At 53.4% G+C, this 25,086-nt stretch overlaps 1 protein-coding gene across 5 annotated transcripts; it reads left to right on the forward strand.

Moving 5' to 3' along the window:
* Positions 1-227: 227 nt before the first annotated feature.
* Positions 228-18,760, forward strand: PATZ1 (POZ/BTB and AT hook containing zinc finger 1; the record flags this gene model as incomplete). Of its 5 annotated transcripts, none has more annotated exons than XM_080821186.1 (5): positions 437-1,707; positions 3,098-3,161; positions 9,669-9,840; positions 15,709-15,781; positions 17,250-18,749. In XM_080821186.1, 5 exons carry the CDS (start codon positions 437-439, stop codon positions 17,281-17,283), a joined length of 1,614 nt encoding a protein of 537 aa, XP_080677312.1. In that variant the 3' UTR covers positions 17,284-18,749. The 5 variants fall into 5 exon arrangements, with proteins under 5 accessions (XP_080677313.1, XP_080677311.1, XP_080677312.1 ...); XM_080821183.1 differs by having other exon boundaries at positions 15,644-15,781; positions 17,250-18,748; XM_080821184.1 differs by having other exon boundaries at positions 487-1,707; positions 15,644-15,781; positions 17,253-18,748.
* Positions 18,761-25,086: the final 6,326 nt, after the last annotated feature.

Below are 25,086 nucleotides of genomic sequence, written 5' to 3' on the forward strand. Positions count from 1 at the left end.
GCGCGCGCACGCCTGCGCGGCAGACCCCTCCGCCTCCTCCCCGCGCGCGCGCGCCCCTTTTGGCTGCGCGCCGGCGCCGCCTGGCGGGCGGGAGGGGAGGTGGCAGGCGCGTTTGCAGGAGGGGCGCACCTCTTTGCTCGCGTACCCCCCCGGAGGTAGACCTGGGAGGGGAGGCGGACAGGCGGAGAGGAGAGAGGAGCGCTCAATCCAGCAGGGGTGGGGGCAGCTATGTGGGAGGTGGTGCGCCCTGCCGTCTAGACAGTCCGATCCGGGCAGGGTGCGTGTGCGCTCGGCGCACCTGCGAGACTACAGAGCCCCGGGCCGGCACGTGTGGGGAGTGTAGATACGTCCGTTGCGCCCAGCTTCTCGCTGCCTAGGGGAAGGGAGGGGGGCGGGCAAGTGCCGCGGCCCGGTTTGTGGGGAGGGGGCGGCGGCCATGGAGCGGGTGAACGACGCTTCCTGCGGCCCATCGGGCTGCTACACCTACCAGGTGAGCAGGCACAGCACGGAGATGCTACACAACCTGAACCAGCAGCGCAAAAACGGCGGGCGCTTCTGCGACGTGCTCCTGCGGGTGGGCGACGAGAGCTTCCCAGCGCACCGCGCGGTGCTGGCCGCCTGCAGCGAGTACTTTGAGTCGGTGTTCAGCGCCCAGTTGGGCGACGGCGGAGCTGCAGACGGGGGTCCCGCTGACGTGGGGGGCGCAGCGGCAGCCCCAGGCGGCGGGGCTGGGGGCAGCAGGGAGCTGGAGATGCACACCATCAGCTCCAAGGTGTTCGGGGACATCCTGGACTTCGCTTACACTTCCCGCATCGTGGTTCGCCTGGAGAGCTTCCCCGAGCTCATGACGGCTGCCAAGTTCCTACTGATGAGGTCGGTCATTGAGATCTGCCAGGAAGTCATCAAACAGTCTAATGTGCAGATCCTGGTGCCCCCTGCCCGGGCAGACATCATGCTCTTTCGTCCCCCTGGAACCTCGGACTTGGGCTTCCCTTTGGACATGACCAACGGGGCAGCCTTGGCAGCCAACAGCAATGGCATCGCAGGCAGCATGCAGCCCGAGGAGGAGGCAGCCCGGGCTGCTGGTGCAGCAATTGCGAGCCAAGCCTCCCTGCCTGTGTTACCTGGGGTGGACCGCTTGCCCATGGTGGCCGGACCCCTATCCCCCCAACTGCTGACTTCCCCATTCCCCAATGTGGCATCCAGTGCCCCTCCCCTGACTGGCAAGCGAGGCCGGGGCCGCCCAAGGAAGGCCAACCTGCTGGACTCAATGTTCGGGTCCCCAGGGGGCCTGAGGGAGGCGGGCATCCTTCCATGTGGCCTGTGTGGGAAGGTGTTCACTGATGCCAACCGGCTCCGGCAGCATGAGGCCCAGCATGGTGTCACCAGCCTCCAGCTGGGCTATATCGACCTTCCTCCACCGAGGCTGGGTGAGAATGGGCTACCCATCTCTGAGGACCCCGACGGCCCCCGAAAGAGGAGCCGGACCAGGAAGCAGGTGGCATGTGAGATCTGCGGCAAGATCTTCCGTGACGTGTACCATCTCAATCGGCACAAGCTTTCCCATTCGGGGGAGAAGCCCTATTCCTGCCCAGTGTGTGGGCTGCGGTTCAAGAGAAAAGATCGCATGTCCTACCATGTGCGATCCCACGACGGGTCGGTGGGCAAGCCCTACATCTGCCAGAGCTGTGGGAAAGGCTTCTCCAGGTGAGGAATGGTGTTCCCTACCCCATGACCTACCCTATTCCTGCTTCATGGGACAGTTTCTTGCTGAGATCAGGGGGTGTGGGATTTGTGGGAGTCACTTGACCCTCTAGGGCTGTAATAGGTTTGGGAAGAGTATTTTAATGGCCCTGGTTTTGTGGCCAAGAGCTGCTTTCTCTTCCCACAGGGAAGTTCTGTGGCACTAGGCGTGCCCTAATGTCTATCTTCCTTTGGGCCTTTTGGGAAGGGGCTGGATTCCTCAGGCCACAGCCACCGGGCCTCACCATTCTTCTCCCTGGGCTCCCTTTGTGTTTCCGGCACCAGGCGTGGGGCCCCCTCTGGGGGCGGGAGGCTTTTCCTCCAGCGACTTTCCCTGCTTGAATGGCTGCCCAGGGAGGGACTGAAACAAGTGTATCTGGGACTCCTTACACTCCATGCCACGAAATCCCCCCACCCCCACCCACAGAGCACTAGCTATCTTGGATGGACAGACTCAAGATTCGTCCATCACACCCTCCTGGGATCAGGGGGCACAGAGTTCTGTACCCAGAGTCTCTTAGCATCAGAATCTTTGATCTGCTCTGACCTGGTGGCTCCAGAGCCTAACTGGACCCACAGATCCCCGTTTTCAGGACAGAGAGGAGGGGGCCAGAATGTCTTTTTAGATTCACTTTTTAGTGAGCCTGATAGGGAACTGAGAACTTGCCTGGGAGCAGAAGATTGTTTTGTTTTTCCTCTTAAGAGAATATTCAGAATAAAAGGCTGGTTTTAACTTGCCTGGATACTGAGGACCTTGTGGGTATGTGAACCTACGGATGGAGAACTCCCTTGGAGGGGCCCCAACCAGAAACCAGTCTTACCGGTCAGGCAGCCCCTACCCACCTGCTCTGGCGGGCATCTGGTTTACCAGCCCAGCTGGGGACTTAAGGCTCTATCCCTTGGCCTCTGGGGACTGAATTCCATCCGGGTGGCATTCATTGGCTGCCCTGGTGGGAGAGGCTGGGGGAGGGGAATACTGAGTTTCTAAGGGGCTTTAGTAAGGACAATGAGTCACACATACCCCCTCCCAGAAAGGCTGCAGTAAGGCAGCCTTGTCTCATTCTAAAGCCACCTCCTTTGGTCCTAGAAATCATTTGAGCTGGGGCGGGGGAGGCGGAGGGAATGGGTAGGCAAGGTCAGAGACAAACACTCACTTCCCTTCCCCCTCTAGAAAAAAACCGGGGCAGAGAGGCCTGGGCCTATGGAGCTGGTGACTTTGTCTTTGTCATGCTGGGATGGGGAAGAGGGAGTCCTCTCCATTGGTGTGTGCAGGTATAGGTGGGGAGTCTGGCCAAGTTTGTGGTCCCATCTTTTGAGGTCTTTTTTTTAAAGTCTGTCTTGGTTCTCTTTCCAGGCCTGATCACTTGAACGGACATATCAAGCAGGTGCACACTTCTGAGCGGCCTCACAAGTGTCAGGTAGGGGTCGGGGCCAGGGCAGAGATGGGCTGAAAGAGAATGCTGCTGTTCTCACAGCCCAGCCACAAGCCAGCTGATATGTGTGCTGGGCCGGCTGACTGACCACCACCGCTTTGCACACCTCCCCCTCTGTCCCTCCACCCTCCGTCTGCTTTTCTCCTTTGTTCTTCCCCCCAGCCCCCACCCCCCCCCACCGCTGATGTCCCCTCCCTCCTGGTTGCTGGGTCCTGGTTCCCACCCTGTCTCTGTCTTCGCTCTTTTGCTTGGCTCTCCTCTCCTGGCATTTGCCAGCTCCTTGGATGGTGGGCCACATTGCACGAGTGTCGTCCTGGGGGCACTGGCTCCCCTTGGGCCTAGCTTCTGGTTCCCAGCAGTTTGCAGGAGCCACTGTGGAGCGGGAAGTGTTTGTTGGTGGTCCAACTGATAGCGCTTCCCCTTGTCTGCCAGGCAGCCTGACCTTCTGGGTTCCTTGAGCTTAGGGCACAAGGGGTGGCAGTAGGAACGACAGTGAAGGAGGACCAGAGTGGACGGTCTCATTCTTTGAGCACTGGCACCTGTTTAACCCATCCTGAGCCGTGTGTGCTAACAGCCAGGACTTCTGAGGACTGGAGAGGAAGGTGGCTTCCTCTCCTTGTCAGCTCTTTGTGTAGCAGTGGGTAGGGAAGGCTGGGCAAGATTCTTACCCTTGGTTTGTCTGCTTCAGCAATATCTGGGGGCCTTGTGGTACCCAGAAAATTACATGTCCTCTCCTGGCCGCTGAGCATTCCTGTGTGGATGGAAAACACCTCTATCTTCTCCTTGACCATCCCCCTTCCAGTGCCAAGTTCCCACCATCTGAGGGGGAAACAGAGTGGTGGGGTTCTGGTATAGCCTCTGGTAGGGTAACCTGCTTCTCTTGTCCTGTTGGTGGCAAGGAGGGAGGGTTCAGGGAGACCTGCAGGGAGGAATGGACATGCTGTAAGTCGGGCATCGAGGGGGCCCGGTGTGGACGGTGTTCACAGCCAGCCAGGCTAGGTGGCCTCCCCCCGAGGACGACGACCCAGGGTGGGCATGCTGGGATCCATCTGTGCCTCGCTGCCTTCTCTCTGTCTCTGATTCTCTAATCACAGAGCACATTCTGACTCTCCCAGGTAGTGTGCTGAGCAGCCTGGCAGAGTAGGAGGAGCCCAGAGGGCAGTGGGGTCGTGCCCGGTGGCCTAGGGGGGTAACCTGCACTCTCTGCCCTTTTTCCAGGTGTGGGTTGGGAGCAGCAGCGGCCTGCCGCCCCTGGAATCTCTTCCTAGCGACCTGCCATCATGGGACTTTGCCCAGCCTGCTTTGTGGAGGTCGTCCCATTCGGTTCCTGACACCGCCTTTTCCCTTTCTCTAAAAAAATCATTCCCAGCCCTCGAAAACCTGGGCCCAGCACACTCCAGCAGCACTCTCTTCTGCCCAGCCCCGCCGGGATATCTGAGGCAGGGCTGGACTGCCTCAGAGGGCAGCCGGGCCTTTACCCAGTGGCCTGTAGGCTAGCCTGGGCCTCCCCAGAGAAGGTTTTTCTGTGGAGGGGAATGGGAATGGCGGTTGCTCTGAGACCCCTGCTTTTGGGAGAGGCCAGCAAAATGGTTCCTGCCCACCATGCCCAGCTCCTTCCTGTGTGATTTGGAGTCTTTCCCAGCTCAGGGACCCCAGGGGTAGTAAGGAGCTCCTTTCTGGGTCCCCCCACACCCTCCAGGTTTCTTTCTGGGCTCTCTTGCCTTTTTCTCCCCCTTTAACAGATGGCACCCCTGGGTATCTGTCCTTGCCTGGGTGATTTTAGAGGTTGGTGCTTTCCCAAGAACCAAGTCATGGGCTTATGAGCTTCCCCTCTCCTAGCATCATGTCCTGTAAGGTGTGGGGTTTCTAGAATGGGGCTTGGCCACCCCTTCCCCAACTCTAGGGGCGAATTCGCCTCCAGAGGAGAATGGAGCAACTCCAGCTGGGCCAGCCCATGCTGCCCTCTTCCCTTCCCACTCAGACAGGTCCCGCTTTCATTTCTGGCTAGTGAATTCAACTTCTTTGTTTTTGAGGTTTACTAGCAGGTCTGCTCAGGAACTAGACTAACCAGTAGCTTTATACTGGGTCACCCCAATATATGACTTTGGGGGCTGATAAAGCAGATGTAGATTCCCCCTGCCCCTCCCCGGATCCCAGTGATATGCCCTTTAGCCCCTGCTGCCTCCGCGGGGATAACAGGAGTGATGATAAAAGTTTTCATTCTAACATTTGAGGCTTTGTGTGTTTTGTCCTTGGTCTCTGTCATAACACTGACATCATTGTCCCTCGGTATACATGTGGAGCCCACTCCTGCCCCGCCCCTCCAGTACACAGACCTGCTGGCCCCACCTCCAGCCCCATTAGCCAGAACTCCCCTAATGATGACCCAGCAGGTGAAGATACGCTGGCTGTCCTGCTCTGGGCAGGCTGGCCAATGTGTCGGCGCTTGGTTAAACAGTGGGGGCATCTGTTTGGCACCGTGTATATTCTGTGTTTGGCACGGTATATATTCTGAAAGCATAAGAGGTGAAGAGATGGCTCTCTGGGAGTTGGTTCCCTGGGCAAGAGCTGGGCACAGGTTATACCTCTCCACCTTTCCTGATGCCACAGATGACCGAAGGGGCCAGTTAAAGAGACTGGAGCCACAGCTTGAGTGAAAAGACCATCTGAATGTTGGGTTATGAAGCCTCAGGCTTGTCAGTGACACACAAATCTCCTCAGGGCTTGGCCTGAGTGTCCTTAACTGGCTCAGATGCCTCAGGCGCCGCTGCTGGCTTAATGGCCACAGTGGGGCTGGGACATTTCCCCCACATGGAGTTCAGTCTGAAGCCAAGAGACTAGAGCAACTCAAGACCTCTCGTGACCCCACTTCTCAGGGGCTAGTTGGGGTGGTTTGGGCTGGAGAATAACTCATTAAAGAAGGAGTGAATTGAAGTGAGGACAAGGGGCCTGACACTCCCAAGAAGAAAGGGGCCAGCGAGGCCAGTGGCACTGGGCCTCCATGTATTGCCCTTAGACTTTTCCAGGGCTACAAAAAAGACCACTTGAGACTGCACCCACTCCCCCCATGTCCAGGCTGCCAGATTTCAAAGGCCACCAAAGATTGGGTGTGCGCTAGTGTCCCCATACCATTTGGGCCCCATTTCTGAGCTGCTCAACTCTTAGGAAAAAAAGCTTTAGGCATTTTGGGATGGGGAGAAACTGTTTGGGGAGTGAAGGGAGCATGGCTTTGACTCAGTGGGGAAGACCAGAGGAGACCCCAGCTCAGGGTTGCTGGGCTGGGACCTGGCAGGTGTGCTCCTAACAACAATAGGCTGCCTGGGCACAGGGCCGAGGCCAAGATGGCAGCCATTCCAAATCTCAAGGGTGATCAGAGCATGCTGTCCCGTCTCACTCTTGTCCCAGCAGGGTCGCTGTGTCTTTCTGTCTCCAGGATGAGAAGTGCCTAAGTGTCCCCTTCTTTGAGATCTGTCTCTCCTTTGGCCACTCTTCTGTGTCGTGTGACCAGGCTCTTCATGTTCTGTGTTGTCTGAACTTCTGACAGGCCTAGACTCGGGCTTGTACACTTCAGCAATTCCCCCCCAGAGTCATGGGGACTCAGCCATGAAAGGTCAGCTCTGGCTCAGAGAAGCCAACTCCAGCTTGGCGTTTTAATACAGTGAAAGTTTTTGTTGTGTTTGTGGGTTTTGTTTTTTTTTTCCACCCCCCTCTCCGAGCGGCAGATTTACATTCCTAATTATGTTTGTTCAGGCTAAAGTTAGCTTTCATTCCTTGAGAGATAATCAATGGGCAGGGGGAGCTGGCTTGGTCTGGGATTTTAATTTTGCCTAGCTAATCCCTCAAATGGGTAATACACTTGTGGATAATTGAGGTTTGTCTGTCTGTTATCTTTAGGTAGCACAGTATGACAGGCAGTGCTTTAAGGGACAGACCCCAAAAGGAGGTTGGCAGGAGAAACAAGGCGTTGCTTTCACATCCCCCTAGTGGTGCCTCTCCCAGGGACCGCCGAAGATTTTGAATGTGTGCCTTCACTGCATTTTCTTATACCTGGTCCATGTTTGGTTCTTTTGACTTCTTAGGCATAGACCACACTGCCTCTCATTGTTAGAGGGCTCGTCCTCAGGTCACTGGTTGGCAAAGCTGGCAAATTATCCCCAGATAACTTGTCAGGTGCATCCCTCTCCCTGGGGGTGTTTTTGGCAGCCCTTGCTCTGGTTTACAGGGCTGGTGGCCTGGGTGGAAGATGGAACTTTTCCCCCACTGTCATCTGTGATTGGGTCAAGAGGTCCCTGACTGAGGAGGGGACCACCCGTGGCCATGAGACCAAGTGCCCATGATGCTTCCTGAGTCACCTGAGTGCTCCAGTTTCTCTGCACAAATGCTGTCACCTCTCCCTTTCAGGGGAGTCCTGGCCACCGCACACACTGTTAAGAAGCATCAGTACCTTTCTGTCTCCAGCTGAGTCTGGAGATGGGAAGAGCACCGGCTCAGGGGCTGGTTCACCTCCCAGCCAGCCTGGATCTCCTCAGGCCTCTGTCTGCCCAGCTGTGGAGTGGGGAAGGGAGGAAGACCTCAGGGCAGCCGGGAGGGTAGGTTGGCTGCTGGCCTGGCAGCTACAAGGTTTTGACCACAGCTTCATCTAGTAGCTGAGTCATGTGCTTGGGGCCAATCATTCTCCAAACTCAGCTTCCTCATTTGTCAAATGAATCAACTCAGTGGATAAAACAGATAAAGCCAGTATTTCATTAGCAATAAGGTGTTTGGTTCGAATGGGTAGCAGTTACTTAGAGACGATGACTGAAAGCAGCAGAGCCTGTCCTGATGCACACAGACATTTGGGACTGGAGTAAGAACCGCAGCATCTTTAGCCTCAAAGACAGTATCCCATATACCGGCTACTTGCTTTGACTGTATACAGAAAGGATATAAACACTTGTACATGGTGACGGTGGTCAGACATTTACCCTGAGGTCCTGGGATCTCAGGAGGTGCCTCTGTCAAACAGAGGCGGCAGGTGCACCTCCATTCTACTGAGTAAATGGGGTGGTGGGTCTTCTTCAGTGGGTTGACATTCGCTCTGTAACACATTTAAAGGTGAATGTTGCTTTCTTGTAGGAGTTCTAAAATAATAAGCACACACACACACACAGAGAAAGGAGTCAAACTTGACATGAACCTCTGAAACATCTCCATGGAACCAAAATAGTTTTGAAAGTCTCCAGACTGAACTCCCCCAACAACTTCCCTGGTCAACTTCTTTGACCTCCAAAGCTGGGGTGCCTGGGCAAGCCCCCAAATGGGGAAGGGCTGTTGGGGGAGAGGTCACGGACTGAGACTGAGTCAAGGCCTCAGGGACAGAAAATGCCTGGGGACCTGAGGCTGCCTCCTAGGATGCCGGTGCTGACCCTCAGCTCCTGAGTCATCCTCTCCTGGGATCTGGCTGAGAGTTGGTGCTCACACCCGGGCTTTCTATGGCCACATTCTCTTGGAGGGTAATAACACGGCCTGTCTCGGAGGGCCCCTGTAAGGATGGATTGCATGAGATGAGTGCCCGAATGCAAGGCAGGCATAGAATGCACGCTCGATCAATGTGGGGTGGTATCATTCTTGTTATTACCAGCACTTCCCCAGCTTAACGTCCCACAAATGCTCCTGAATCGTGTGGCCTTCCTTCTCTCTGCTAATTCTCATGTTAGCAGAATTGACACTATCATTTTATGGGCTGCTTTCTCAGTACAAACTCACCAGAATATTATAAGGAGCAATCTCTGTGCTTTGTCCTGCCTTTCCTTTCCGTTTCCCTGTGGCCAAGACTAATGTCACTTTTGTTTTTTGTTTTTGTTTTCTAACATCACTTTTGAATAAAGTGGAGAAATTGAATTCTTTGTACAAAGCAAATAGGGAAAACCCAGGATGGAGGACAGATATCTGTTCATATGCCAACTTACCTTCTATACGTTCACTCACAGTCGGTGCTACTGAAGTCAATTCTTCTTGTTTAAGAATGAACAAATGGGGGTGCCTGGGTGGCTCAGTGGGTTAAAGCCTAAGCCTTCGGCTCAGGTCATGATCTCAGGGTCCTGGGATCGAGCCCCGCATGGTGCTCTCTGCTCAGCGGGAGCCTGCTTCCCCCTCTCTCTCTGCCTGCCTCTCTGCCTACTTGTGATCTCTTGTCTGTCAAATAAATAAATTAAAAAAAAAAAGAATGAACAAATGCCTCATCTTCATTTTATAAAGGAGCGTGACACCTAGTGTACCATGTTCTGGGCACATTGTGGTGGCCAACTCAGGGGTCTCATGAGGAGGCATCATGGGAAATAAGAGCAGCTTACTTGCCTTCTGGGGAAGAAGCGTGGGCCACAGGTGAAGCTCTCCTTACACAGGGATTCCCTGCGTTGGCGGGAAACAGATTCTGTTTCCTGGTGTGCTCCGTGGGGAGTCAGGAGTGTCATGCCCATTTTCACCTCATCTTGTTATCCTTTCTGCCCTCAGACCTGCAATGCGTCTTTCGCCACTCGAGACCGTCTGCGCTCCCACCTGGCCTGTCATGAAGATAAGGTGCCCTGCCAGGTGTGTGGGAAGTACTTGCGGGCAGCGTACATGGCAGACCACCTGAAGAAGCACAGTGAGGGGCCCAGCAACTTCTGCAGTATCTGTAACCGAGGTAATCTCCCTGCTATTTCCTCACTTCCAGGGGCTGGGCCTGAGCTTGTGTGGGAGGCCAGGGGTGTCTTGATCACCTTGCCTCAGACTCCACTCCTTGCACGGCTGGCCCTCCCTTCCCACTGAACGATAAACACCTTCGTCGCCCAGCTAGCCCCACCTCTTCCTTCCCGTGCTTGGGATGCTTGGAATAGGAGTTCCCAGGAGAACAGCAAGTGGGAACGGAAGCAGAGAGCACCGTTTCCAAGCCTGGGCTCGTTAACACATGTGCTGTGCAGATGGCACGATGGATACATTTCGTAGACACCACTGAACTCCTGAGGTCAGTGGGAGAGTCTTTAGGCCCCAAGAGGTGGGGAAAAAGGGGGTCCTGCTTGAGAGCTTTTGCTGGCTGATTCACTGGCATGTGAAATTCAACAACCAAGGAAGGAGGTTGAGTCTGGAGATGGACGAGGGGCAGAAAGTTTCTAACAGATGGTCAGAAAGGAGCCCAAACCCAAGTAGACTGTGGCCTTGATGAGACAGGACAGTGGAATGTGCTCTGAGCAGGACAGCGTGCTTGAGGCCGAGGTTGGCCTAGGTGGAGTCTGGCTCTGTGGCCCCAGTGCTGTGTTGATGACGTCAGGCCTGACCCTGAGCTGCCGCCAGGGCTTGTTGGTGGTTGGAGGGCTAAGGTTTGTGCCGTGCAAGCACAGTGTCAGCGGAGGAGGCTTGCGCCGGATCTGTGCTGAAGGTGGTCGGGGCAGCCGTCTGTGGTGGGTGCGAAGATGCTTCTGCACGGTGCGCTTGCTTTGGCCAGGTGCGGACGTTGCTGGGAAGTCCTTTCTCCTGGGACAGTCTTGTCCCGATGCCTCTGGAAGTCTTGGGTATGGCTTAGTGGCCTGAGTACTGAACTGGAGTCAGGGGACCCAGGGTTTAGTCCACACCCCTCCTAACTTGCCCTCCTGCCTTGCCCTACACTCTGTGATCTTGAGCTCTCCCTTCCCCTTTCTAAGCCTCAGTTTCTTCATCACTTAAAAGGGGTTAAGAACACCCACACCTTGCCCGCCTCATGGGGTTGTTGTGATGATCCCAGGAGACAAGGTAGGTGAAAGTTCTCTGAACTCCCCACAAGGAGCTGCACACTTGGGAGGTCCCGTCCTTACACTCTGTAACCGTGTTAGGAAGGACACAGTTCACTGACTCTGGTTTGGAGCACAACACCCCTGCAGTCCTTGGCTTGCACCTTTGGGGGCCTGTGCTGTCTCCATGTGGCCTGAGGCCACTGGTGGAGGGAGACTGCGGGGTAGCTGGGTGTCCTTGGTGCCCTGGAGCTGGGGCCTTTCTTGGGACTGCACACCTGGGGTTTGCCTTGAAGTCCACTGGATACTGGTGTTTGTACCACCAGGAAACCTGCTGTGAGAGCGGGGAGGCGGTCATAAAAGCTTCTGAAGCGTCTGTCCTATTTTCTGACATGTCAGTCAGACCCTTTCTGGCAGGAGCTTCCCCCGAGTGAGCAGCGAGGTTGTGCGCACAGGGAGTTACCAGGCTGTGGCTGACCATCTTGACCGTGGCTGCCCCAGCTCTAGAAAAAAATGGTCTCTTATCTTGCTTCATCCTAACCTGGCTTCCTGAGAGCATCCCCCGCCCCCATGCCTCATAAATAACTAAATCGGCAACATGCTGTCCGCAGGCGCTTGGTCAAGTTTTCAAGCCTGAGGTTCTCTGTCTGAGAACTGAGGTCAGAGACCAGAAGCAGGAAAACAGTGAGAGTGGAGAAGGATGTGAATGGTGAAACTCAGAGCCTAGCTCAGATTGCAGAGTGGGGCAGAAACTGGATGGGAGACCCAGGGCCAGAGCCCCGGGGGGCCCAGCTCAGGAGGAAAGAAGAGCTGAGAGCAGCAGGGAACAGCAGGGAAAGCCGACCCAGTTAGGAGACAGCTGATGTGGCAAAGCCAACTACTGTCGTACGTCATGACTTGGACAGCAGCCCCGGGCCGTGTGACTGGGCTGGGGGAGCCAGAAGAGTCAAACCAGAGCCCACCTTTTCTCAGTAAAGCCAAGCCTTGATCCGGGTCATAGGCTAAACCCCTTTGGGTCCCAGAGTCAGAATGGGAAGTCCCATTCCTCCAAGAAGACAAAAAGAGAGCTCTGGTCCGGCCCTCCCTAGGCATACAGAAGGAAGAGAAAACAATTTTGGTCTGTATCAGAAGAGAAGGAACAGGATTCTACTTCAAGACTGATTTATTGGGCGGAAGTAGGAAGAGATGACTCCTGAGGGAAAAAAGAAAAAGGGGAAGAGGAAGGTGGTTTGTCCAGGAAGAGGATGAGGATACCAAAGACATCAAGACCCTGGAATCAGAATGCAGAAAACTCTGGGTCATCCTTCATCCTGTCCACCACCAAGGCTGTGATACAGGACAAGGTGCCAAAATAAATCAATGTACTTGTCTCCGTAAGAGTTCCAGCAAAGGCTGATGTTGGCCAGATGGTGAGATGGTTGCGGCTGGATCTGGTGCCCTTTGAACCCCTTCAGTAGCAACAACTTAACTGCTACAGATCTGCCATTCTTCGCTACACAAATGACTCTTTGCCCTGAAGCACGAGAGAAAGCAGAGGTAGCCTGGTTGCTCTTAACCACACGTTTGAGACAGACGACTTTGTCTTTGTCCTAGAGACATACCAGGCTGTGGGGCATACTATCCGGAGAGGAAGATAATTAGCAGTGGAAGGAGTTCCGATGGCTAGAAAAGCTTGTCTCCTCCTTTGCAAATCAGGAAATGAGTTAAGTTGAACGGTGGGAAGGAGAGAAAGACCTGGTCGAGCGCCATGATTTTCTTCCTTACTTTCTAAATTTCCATAGCAGGGTCTTTGTATGTGCACATGTACTGGTATGAGAAAGAGGGATGGCTTGTTGGAAATCTGCCTTTGATGGAGACAACATTAGAACTCAAACATCAATGCTTAAAGGTAGAAGAAGCCTTCTCCCCGGTCAGAGGTGAGCACACAAGTTGTTACCTGTGGCAGTCACAGACTCAGCCTGCCTGCCATTGCCCTGGACTGAGCTGATACAGACCTACTAAGTGCTTCCCTCCAGCACAGCTCTGTTGGGCATGACCCCGTCAGGGTTTGGACAAGAAGAAAGCAGTCCCTGACCCCTCGGTGGATATGAAACTTGCAAGAGGAGATTTGCTTCTGGAGTGCAAATTGCAGTGTACCGAGCAAGAAAATGCAGTGCAGGAACAGTAGCTTTGGTTGTAAATTCTTCATCTCTGGAGTGCGAGGGAGGGTGACTTGTTGGTTGTAGTGAAGTCATGTGTATGCTCACTGTCTTCATCGTTCTGGTGCCTGGATCACGCTGCCTCTTTGGTTCGTGGTTAATCTGGTGAATGGGCAGGTGAGTTCAGAATTCCGGCTAAACATTTCTGGCTTCAAAGATACATTCTTCTCAGAAACTCGACTACTGTTTTAGCCCAACATTTGGCTGCTGAGTAGCTCTGTGTTTAAGTTCTGGGCTTTAAGTGGCAGCTGTGGATCCATTCGTACCACCCTGCCATGTGGTTTTGCTATAGTTAGTACAGTCTGCAGCTGGGGTAAAGTCAAGAGGACCCAGCCATGTGTTCCTCAGACTGTTTTTCAGGAAAACACAGCAAATTTTCATTGAGCATCTGCTCTGTTCCCCTAGTAGATCTCTTCCCACAGGGAGTAAATATAATAATTCCTGGTGCTCCTTTCCTCCTTTCCCATTCCCTTTAATCTCAGTGGACCTGCCCTGGTACACCGTGAAGAGGGCCTCACACCACTTCAGAAACTCCACAGGGATTAAAAAGCAAAAGAAAATCGCTTCCAAAGTGGAGTCATGGTGTCACTGGAAAGTTGTGATACCTTATGCTGGTTGCCAGGGGCCCCAGCACTGGTCCCAGGGGCAGGGCTAAGGTCCCCTTTCCTGTTAGCCTTGTCCCTTCATTCCTGATTGAAGCCTCCCTCTTAGGGATGCTTGTATGGGACCCTTTTAAGCCAGTCTGTCCCCCGTGATTGGCCCGAGGCAGACTACTTGGTCCTAGCACAGGACAACTCGCTGTGCTAGGCAGGACAGGACACCAGCAACTGGACCAGCCGAATCTATAAAGTAGCTGCATCAAGGAAAGAAAGGAGAATTCACTCAGTCCCCCTTTCCTCCAAAACGACCAGCTGCCATCACCAGGGGAGTGTTTGTTGAATAAGATTTCCACAGGTTAGCTCCTGTCTGCTAGCAGCTGCCATTCTAACCCACCAATATGGCAGAGAAGCACAGAAGTGTAAATGGTGATAACGAACCTACCGCCGAAATCCAAGGGATGGTTCCAGGGCCAGGGCCCACTGAAGAGTCTGCTCGGCCGGCTTAAGGACCACATGGTGGCACAGGGTCCTGGGGTTGGAGCCCAGGCTCTGCCCTCTATTAGCTGCACATGTGACTGCAAGTTACTTAACCTCACCAGCCCTCTTGTTTCTTCGTCTACGAAACAGGTGTACTCACAATTCCCAGCTCATAGGGTGGCTGGGGGAGTTCTACGGAAGAATGCATGCAGTGTGCTGGGCCCTGGCACACCATTAGCACTTGCTTAAAGTGAACCTTTATTACTGTTCCAGCAGCATTTGAAAGGCCATGACAAATCGGATTTTTAAAAAATAAGTCTTATGCAGACATTATACAGTACTCCGCAGCCTCTGACCTGTTAAGAGTGGATCCCACTGTTATCCTAGAACTGTAATTTTCAAGGGGAATAAAAGCACTTGAGAATGTGTCAGCCACATCTGGAGTAGATTAAAGGGCCCTAGCGTTCCAAGGGGACCTTATGCTAAAACGCTTCAGTTCCTGCTGAAGGCACGTTCCGAGCCTTGACCATGGTGGAGCTGGAGGACACAACTTCCTGCAAAACCCAAGTCCGTATCCTTTGACTGGCCTACCTGGTTTCATGCCCTCAGACCTGTGGCTGGTGTGGAAATTGGCCCAAGATCTACTCTTCCCAGCCTGAGACGCCACCCGGCTCCAACTGACCGGAGCCTCTGGGTTGGGCTGCTGCAGCCTCAAGAGGGCTGGACGGCCCCTCCTCCAAAGTAAAGACAAAGACGATCCTGACGGCTGCTCCAAAACCCAACGAGAAAGATGACCACGAGTAAGATCTGACTGAGCCCCTTTAGCGTAACTTGCTATTTCTGTTGTTCCTCGCAAGGTCTGAAGAGTTATTAAATCCAGTTATTCTGAAAGTAAGAAAGTAGCAAAATAGAACATGTCCTGCTAGCTAGAAGAAGGGAGACTTCTGGAGGCCGTCCTTTGGGATTTCCTCTTGCCTCCGTCTGGTCTGTTGTGCAGTTTACCTTACACGTGTTGCGCAGGCATTCTCTTGGCTGGCGTCCTGTGGCTGCCCTTGAGCCTCATGACTTTTCTCATGACATTTCTAGCCGTGGTCTCTGCAGCTGACCTGGGGCTGTGAGACATCTTCTCCAGCCACTCACTACTGAGGCACCAAGCAAGCCTAGAGGCGTTTGGCCTCTGGCCCTGGCAGGAGCAGGATCTCAGGCCACGCTTCCAGGCAGCCGGCCTCAGTCCTCCACTGCAGCCTTGCAGAGCGGGCTCTGCAGAGAAGCCGATCCGAGGACAGTGCCACCTATCCTGAGCCAGGTGGCTTCTGTGGTTGCAGCCGTCTTTGAACCAACAAGGGGGCCCCTTCTAGGTGCAGCTGACCTGGGAGTGCTAGCCAGAGCGGCCAGAGGAGAGGCATGGGGGAAGCAGAGAGGTATCTCTGTGCTGGCCGCGGGATCTCATCTCCTTTTGTCTTGTTTAGGTTTCTCCTCTGCCTCCTACTTAAAGGTCCATGTTAAAACCCACCACGGTGTTCCCCTTCCCCAGGTCTCCAGGCACCAGGAGCCCATCCCGAATGGGGGAGCAGCGTTCCACTGCGCCAGGACCTATGGCAACAAAGGCAAGCGACCCCTTGCTCTGCACTTTGCTTCTCTGCGCAGACTGTGTTGTGGGGGCGCTGGGCCGGGCGTGGGGAGGCGGGAAGGCTGCCGGCTTGCTGGCCGCCTCAAGGAGGCTCTGAGATCTGAGTGGCAGTGGCCTCCAGGACGAAAGTCACAGTGGGTATCTCACTCCAGGGCCGTGAGTGAGGCTTTAGGGCACTGCCAAGATCCAGCCCCCGCCTCCTCTTCCCCAGCCCTCCTCCCTTGCTCCTGGCCAGCCCCCACCATCTGGAGCCCTGCAGGGATGCCCCGGGCCCAAGGCTGGAAGACAAGCCCTGCATGATGAGTCACTCTGGGCCTGTCCATTGCCTGTGGCCCTTTAAGGATGGTGTGGAGCTGTGGCTGAATGCTTTCTTTTCCTTCCACCCTGTGGACAAGGGGGAGCCAAGGGCTGGCTTCCCCCTCTGTAGGGGTGACTGGTTGCTGTGAGCGGCCCTTTCTGGAGGGCCTCTGGCTGCGTTTTTGAGATGCATGGCGATAAATGAGCTCCGTGACTGCCTCTGACTTGGAACTGGTCTGCAGAGAGCTCCCCAGGCCCCACCTTCACTTGTTGTCTCAGGTTGTTCTGTGGTATTTCACGTTGTCGCCTTGGGGATGATGCCAGGGGCTTGGCAGATGGCAGAGATGGCATGCTCCACGCTCCCATCACAGACCTCCCTTCCCGGCATGGCTCTTTGAACCCAGGCAGGAAGCTGCTGATCGGTGGAGGACTGCAGTGTGGGCAGGGCAGGGCAGAGCAATGAGGATTGTCTCGAGGCCCAGCTTGTCCTGAGCCATGCGTGGGGACAGTCAGCTGACTGAGTTGTTCAAAGTTGCTTTTTAATCTCTATGCTTTGGCCACTTGGCCCTGGGTAGGTTTTGGCAGCAGGAAGGCGGTGAGGGCAGGGCTTGTGTTTGCAGCATTGGGAAAAGGACTGGCTTCTGTCTCAGCCACCAGTGGGGTCTGCCGGGTTGAGGACCTCTAGGCTCTGGTTCTGCCTTGCTAGGGCGCAGCTAGTCCGGTGTGGAGGTCAGGCCATCGCTGTACCTGCTCAGCATCATCAGAACAGCCGTCTTACCCCCAGGGGCAGCCAACAGAGCACCTAGGACCTGGGGGGTCTCTGAGTTGTTCTGGGTGGAAGCAGTGGAGGTCCCCTCTCCGTACCCTCTTCCTTGAAGCAGGCTGAGATGGTGGTGAGCGATACACGTGCACCTGCATGAAGAGTCCGCGGCGAGGGAGGCTGGCAGCCCCAGGGCCCTGCTGTCTCACCCCTGTAGGCACACCAGGCTCCCAGACTGACCAGCTGAACCTCCGGGGGTTCTGCCAGGGTGGTGGCTGGCCATCCGCTGCCCTCCACAGGCCTGTGAGCTGGCCCTTCCCGACCCCTCCAGGAGGGGGCATCTCCAAAGCCTGGCCTCATCTCTCCTATGTGTTTTGTTTTTTCCTAGAAGGCCAGAAATGCTCACATCAGGATCCGATTGAGAGCTCCGACTCCTATGGTGACCTCTCGGACGCCAGTGACCTGAAGACGCCCGAGAAGCAGAGCACCAATGGCTCCTTCTCCTGTGACATGGCAGTCCCCAAAAACAAAATGGAGTCTGATGGGGAGAAGAAGTACCCCTGCCCTGAATGCGGGAGCTTCTTCCGCTCTAAGTCCTACTTGAACAAACACATCCAGAAGGTGCATGTGCGGGCCCTTGGGGGCCCCCTGGGGGACCTGGGTCCTGCCCTCGGCTCACCTTTCTCTCCCCAGCAGAACATGTCTCTCCTCGAGTCCTTTGGGTTTCAGATTGTTCAGTCAGCGTTTGCGTCATCTTTAGTAGATCCTGAGGTTGACCAGCAACCCATGGGGCCCGAGGGGAAGTGAGGCAGATGCTGTGTCCCCACGGAAATGGCCACCGGGGACTGCTGAGAAATGCTGTGAATGCGGAGGGAAGTAATGTCTTTGGGTTCTGTAGCTGAGAGATTTTTATTCGTTTTTAACTCCCCCTTCCCCCCAACCCATCACCCCCCACTTCCCCTCCACCACCCATCCCCTCAGTGGTCTTTAGAAATAGATTCTCATCTGATACTCTGCAGGAATATCTGCGAGACCTGGTATGGGATAAGGGCAGAAAACACTACATAGGCCTCCAAGGCAACACCAGTCCCGGTTTCTCTAATGGGCGGAAGCTGGAATTTCTGGTGCTCAGTTCTTAGTGACCCCAATCCCAAACCCACACCTGATGGCATTCTGGGACCGCGGTGATTTGGGTCCCCTCCCCCTTCTCACATCCTTCAAGAGAAACCACATCTAGGGTCTCCACCCACTTACACAAATACAGATGCCCAACTGATTTCAAGGAAGCTGGAAGCCTACAGCATCCCATGGACCATGGGGTGAGTGCCCTCTGAGAGCCCCTGAGCTTGACTCTTGACCTGGAGGGCCCCAGACCTTTCTCTGAGCCCTACATGGAGGCTAGCATTTTGCTACTAGGACAAGCTCAGCTATTGAGGACACCCCCACCCCAAATTCCAGTTCTTATGTGATTTTAACCATTCAACTTGCTGTTGGGTTTTAATTCTCTAATTATTATTATTATTGTTATTATTTTTTAGGACCAGTTGTAGTGAATTGCTACTGAAAGCTATCCCAGGTGATACAGAGCTCTTTGTAAACCGCAGTCACACGTTAGGGTTAGTATTAAACTTTGTTTAGATGTACCATAATTAACTTGGCTAGTTGATTGTTTGAAGTCTATGGAAGAAATAGTTTTATGCAAAATTTTAAAAATGCCAGTCTGATCAGGGAGATGTAGGGGGTTTCAATGTTGTTGGTAGCCAGGTAGGCAGGAGAGCTGGCAGGTGGGGACATCGTGTACCTCGGCTGTGTCACATGTGAGCAGGCCCAGGTCGACCTGGTGATGTGAATTGATCTGATCAGACTGTATTAAAAACGTTAGTACGTTAATCCACGCGCTCCCCTGCGTCCAGTTTTTCAGCCATAGGTGGGGGGCCCTTTGGAGCCCAGAGGGAGGGCACCTGGGGTGGGGCTGGGATCCCAGGAGACCTCTCTTCCTCCTCTTTGTACCAGCTGCAGTGGGACCGATAGGTGGATGTTCCCACTGAGGACTCAGCTGCCAGCATTCACCCGTTTGTTCGACAAATATTCACTCCTTCTTGTCCTCACTGCTGTGTGCCAGCCCCAGCCTCAGACCACCTTGGTGAGCAGGACACCTTTGTGGAGTTTACTGGGAAAGAGACTGTTAACAAGTGAGCAGATTTAACCATGAGTTCAGGTAACAAGAAGTCCAGGGAGAAAAACGGGGCAAGGTGAGGACAGTGACAGGGGAAGGGGAGGTAGAGTGGTCCAGGAAGGTGAGGGGCAGGGAGTGGGGCTCTGGGAGAGAAGACCTGGACTTAGAGAGGACCCAGTGTAGCGACCAGCTAGGAACTAAGGAGGGACACGGGCACGGAGAGAATTCTCATGGCCGAGGGGCTCTAAGAAGTTCAGCAATGCGAAGCCCCTTCCACTCCCTGTTACCTACATGGTTAAGTAAAAGGTTGCTGCACCCTTTGTGGTGAATGTATGAAGAGAAGGGGGAAGAGGACAGCAAACAGGAGGCAAGAAATGAACACAAGGAAGCAGTGGGAGCAAGAATTGCAGCAAGAGGGGACTGGCCGACCTGAAGCAGTCTGGGCATCTTGGGAAACCTTGAGGAAGAAGGAAACGCCTCAACTCAGTGAAACAACATTTAACCTCCAAACAAGTAGGGGAAAAAGTGATAAAGGAGAGAAAAATCAATATAGACCAGGAACGATAAACGGCATAAAATGATTTAGGCCCACATTTATATTATTAATTACATTGCTCTGGTTTAAAGCAAAGACTCTGAGCTGGATTTAAAAAAAAAACCAAAAAACAAAAAAACAACCTCTAAGCCATCTACACGAAATCTTGGGTAAGTTGCTGGGTTCTGTGTAGTGTGTGGGATGGAGGCTCAGGTCACTTGGTAGTAGTATTAGAGGAAAGGGTGACCCTAAAATGCTGAGGCCCTGTGAATGTGGCCTTGTGACCACCACAAGGTCTGCCAGCTGGGGGTAGCACCCGTCAAGCATTACAGCAGAGAACTTGGCCTTGAACTGAAACATTATCAGTCCTGCCCCCCTCCTAACCCCTGATCAAGTCATGTTCGGGCAGGGACCACAGTTAGGTACCAGTATCTGTGCGTAGCAGGAGGGGAACTACAAAGCAAGCAGGGTGCTTCTTAAAAAGCACTACTCACCTGGAGGCCCGAGCAGCAAGAAGTCCCCTGCCTGCTCCCCAACCTCTTGTCTCCTCTGTATACCTGTGCCTGTCAGGCCACATGGAAGAACGCTGTGCAGAACATGGGTGCGTAAAGATGGAATGACCTCGCCATGGTCAAGGGTAAAGAGCTTGAGCTTAGGCTGTCTGGCTCCACCATCTGCCGTCAACCCTGGGCAAATCTCTGAGCCTCAGTTTCCTCATCAGTACAACAGGCATGAAGATTAAGGGAGACCACCGTGAGCTAACATTTTCTGTGCCTTATTCTCAGCACAACCTGTAAAGTTGGTTCCATTACCATTCCCCTCCTGCAGATCAGCAAACAGGCTCAGAGAGGTAGAGGCAGCCTTCCCACCTCTGCCCCCAGGTCGCATAGTGGGTGCTGGAGCCAAGATACAAACTCAGGTCTGTCCTCCGACTCCAGAATCTTTATTCCCAAGCTCCCGTGACAGTGCCTTTACACACAGGTAAGTGCCCACTACCACGCTGGGCACAGAGCAAGCCCTTACCTGGCCAGGCCCTCAGGACAAGGGTTTGCACAGTGCAGCAGAAGAAAGCCATGGAGGAAGTCAGGGCCCATGCCAGAAGGAGTGCCCAGAGACCCTTTGTGGGTAAGCACTCTTCATGCTTAGGTGACCCTCTGGGGTAACTTGCACCCCACTCCAAATCACTTGCTCTGGGCAGAGCTGTGACACCAGGAACCCATCCAGCCACTACCTGATGGCTTGGGCAAAGACCAGGCACTGGTCCCACTTCCCCACAGCAATGATCACCCATCTCTGCCCCAGGCAGAGATTAAGGAAGCCCCATGGCACTAAGGAACCCTGGTGCACAGGGCTACTGAGAAATCTGACCACTGATAGGCAGAAGTGGCTGGGACAGGGGGCCTGGCAGGTCTGGGGCTGTGGCCAGTCTCAGGATATACTTTGTGAGATATTTAAATTGTGAGAATTTTAAATTCCAGCAGTTCTCCAAGCCTTGGCTTCCTCGTCTGTAAAGTGGGAATGATGGAGGATTGCCTTGGAAGGGTTGTAGTGAGGATTAATAACATATACCAGGTGCTGGGCACAAAGCCAGGCTCCCCACGAGTGAGAATGAACTTTGGTCCCTTGCCCGGCCCCACTCTGTTCCTGCTCTCTACCATTCTCCCTCTAGAGCCTTGGGGGACCCCCAAAACTGACTCTCCACAGCAACTTGCTCCTCTGTATTTCCCTGGCTCCAATCACACTTTTCCTGCTTGGTATGCCCAAAGCACATGTCCCCACTTGCGCTTTCATTTTTCCTTTATCAGGCCTTTACTTATGCCAACCTTCAAGTCACATCCAGTTTAATAACAACATATGTCAACAACCTTAATAACAACATATGTCGTGTTTACTAAGTGCCAGGTGCCCTTCTGAATACTTCACATATATTAATTCAGTCTGTCCTTACAACTGCCCACAGAGGTGGGCACTATTGTTGCAGTTAAGCAACTCACCCAAAACACACAGCTTTAAGTGGTACATCGAGGACCTGAACTTAGGCCCAGAGTCTGTCATTCCTGCCCTGCACGCAGGAGTGCCATGGCTTGACCCCAGCAGCCCTGGGAGCTCCCACTCAGCGCCTTCTGCTCTCAGCGCACACCATTCATTCCCAGGGCCGGGCCTTTACCCACGGAACACCCTCTGCCTGGAAGGCTCTTCCTCTGCAGCTCTGGGCATCTGAGTCTAACCCTTTTCACAGCCTTTGTTGGCACTGCTCTCCTGGATCGTCACCACTGTGCCCTGGTTCACGGTGGTCTCCAGGGACAGCCAGCTGGGTGCAGATCCCGGTGCCACCCCTTTCCAACTGGGTGACCTTTGGCAGGTACGTCTCCTTTTCCTGGTGTGGAAAACAAGGATAACAGTTCCCCATTCACATGGCCGCTGTGAGGATTACATGGACTGATACCTGTGAGCACGTCAGGAAACACACAAAAAGCTCCCTTTTAGGGGCGCCTGGGTGGCTCAGTGGGTTGAGCCTCTGTCTTCGGCTCAGGTCATGATCCCAGGGTCCTGGGATCGAGCCCCCGCATCGGGCTCTCTGCTCAGCAGGGAGCCTGCCTCCCCCCCTTTCTCTGCCTGCCTCTCTGCCTACTTGTGATCTCTGACTGTCAAATAAATAAATAAAATTTAAAAAAAAAAAGCTCCCTTTTAGTTGACCTGTACTATATCCGTCACCAAACTACACCTTCTTAAGAACGAACATCAGCAAACTTTTTCTGTAAATAGCCAGAGGGTAAACATTTTCAGCTTTGTGAGCCCTATGGTCTCTGTCAAAGCTACTCACGTCTGCCCCTTGTGTAAGAGCAGTCCAGCACAGACAATACGTAGATGGATGGGCATGGCTTGTGCCAATAAACTTCACTAATGGACGCTGAAATTTGAATTTCATGTAACTTTTACATGTTACAAAATATTCTTTTGATTTTCCCCCAACCATTAAAAAATGTAAAAACCGGGGCGCCTGGGTGGCTCAGTGGGTTAAAGTCTCTGCCTTCGGCTCAGGTCATGATCTCAGGGTCCTGGGATCAAGCCCTGCATCGGGCTCTCTGCTCAGTGGGGAGCCTGCTTCCCCCTCACTCTCTCTGCCTCCCTCTTTGCCTACTTGTGATCTCTGTCAAATAAATAAATAAAATCTTTTTTAAAAATGTAAAAACCATTCATAGCTCACAGGCTGTACAGAAACAGGTTGGCAGGCCTGACTTGGCCCCCGACTACTGACTACTGCCCAGGGCCATTTCTCCAGGCCTTCCCTGGATTACAAATGTTTGATTGTACCCAGACTGGGGTCCCAGCCTACCATGGGCTCATGGTTCGTGTGAATTAAGCTGCTCTGACATCCAGAGCTTGTGATTTCTTGGTCTGCCGATCAATCCTTCGATCCCCTCAGAGTACTATGCCACATCCCCCCACGAAGGTCATTCCAAGAACTCCAGAGCCCACGCAAAGAAGGGCCTAATGTGCTCAGAACAAGAACGGCCTGCCCAGGTCACCTACCCTGTTTTCTGGTCCTTTTGTTTTCAATTGTGTCTCCTGGGGGTAGAAGGAGACGAGGAGGGTCAAGGGAGGAAGGTAGGCAGGGAGCTGGCAAGAGGAAGGAGTTGTAGGGAGCCGTGTTATTGCCTGCCCCAGCTCTTCCTTGGGGCTTATTTGTCTCTGCTTCCTGGCTTTTCTGAAAGGTCTGGACTCCAAAGGACTAAAGATGAAGAAGCCCCAGGCTGCTAGATTGGACAGTGAATTCAGAATTCACAGTTCTCTTGAGTGCCCCTTGCAGGAGGAAATTCCATGTCATGCCCCCTCTTACGTTTGAATGACGGTAGCCAGCACTCACCCTGCAGTTACCAAAAACTTGCCTGAAGTTATTACTAGCATCTCTAAAATCCATTCTGGGCCTTGGAAAAAACAGGCTGGTGGGATTTCCTCCAATATACATAATCGTGCCTGGCCACTGAGTGACTGGCAGCAGAGCCTCCAGAATTCTAGTCCTCACATGCTCCCCTCCCCTTCTCATGGCCTCCTCTGACCCTCGTCTGGACCTCTCCTGGAGTGTAGGCTGCCTTTAGACCCTGCGAAGCAGCTCTCACTGGGGCTGGAGAGGAGGAGGGCAGAGCACTAAGTGTCTGGATCTGCATCTCTTGCTAAACTGCTGTGAAGAGAAATGCCAAATATTTATCTAAGAGAAGAAATCTGTCCTAACAAAACAAGTTTCCTTTGAGGACAGGGCAGTTTGGAGGTAGGTGCCTCTGAATAAAGCTTCTTTGTATCACTGTGGATGGGTACAACAGGAAAACAACTTATTTTTGCTTCAGGGAAAATCTGCTGCCCTCCCTAAATCCTGTGCCCTACCCCATGGCCAGTCCACACCGGGCAGAGGTCAATGCCTGTGGCAGCACTGAAGAGGAAACTGCGTGATTATTGACATCTCCCTCCCTCCTTCAAGGGCATTCTCTTCTGACTTTCTCCTTTTCTGAGTCAAAATCTGTGCCCTGAGCCTGCTGAATGCTTCGGCGTCCGTGGTAAGGAGCGCAGGCTCTGCAAGTGGCAGGGCTTGTGTTCATTTTTTTTCTTTTTGGATGATGATAAACTATATGCTCATTTACGTGGTTTCCTCTGCCTGTAAAGTCCTTATCTCTTGTGTGCCTGAGGAATTTTTACTCAGAAGCTCAGTTCACATAGCCCCCTTGTCTGTACAGCTTTCTCTGCTTCCTCCAGAAGAAAGAGAGTTTTCAATTATTACCCTCACTACTATGTGCCATGCAATGAGCCAGAGGCCTTACGTATATCAACTGCCCTGTGGGGTAGCTACTGTTTTGTTTTCACTGAGGCCCAGAGATACCAAGTAACTGCCAATGTCACATAGCTGTGAAGCTGGCAGAGCCGACTGAAATCCTGACCTGCTCAAACTGTAGAGCTCAGGGCTCCATCACTATGTTTCCCTCTGTGCCATCTCCCCATTCTGCACGTATTTCTACTCTGGCGTCGCGTTTTTATGACTCTATCTCCCCATATGAGACCAGGTTTCTTTGCAAATGGGATTCATGCAAACATAATTCATTTCTGTATCCCCAATACCTAGAACAATGCTTGGTACTGAGCAACCACTGATGCATCTGACAGATATTCTGTCTGTGTTCAAAGAAAGACTGAATTCCTGTTCTTAAGGAGCTTAAGCATACAGAGTAGTACAGGACATGGGATGTACCCATAAACAGATGTCGGTACCATTAGAGACAATATAACATGAGAGGTGAGGGTTTTCCCCCTCTGATGATTTGGAGAAGGATGATGTTCCGGCCAGGTCTGAGAAGATGCCGTTAGAGCACGACCCTGCCACAGCCTTGGGACTTGAAGATGGAGGACGGGTAGAGGAGCAAGGGGGCTCAGAGAAGGAAGGGCACGAGCAGATACCAGCCCAGAAGCATCTGAAGTCCAGACACCAGCTCATAATCAAAGTGACAAATCCCCTCATGCCGGTGA

Source organism: Martes martes (assembly GCF_963455335.1).
Source record: "Martes martes genome assembly, chromosome: 13".
NCBI classification, from domain to species: Eukaryota; Metazoa; Chordata; class Mammalia; order Carnivora; family Mustelidae; genus Martes; species Martes martes.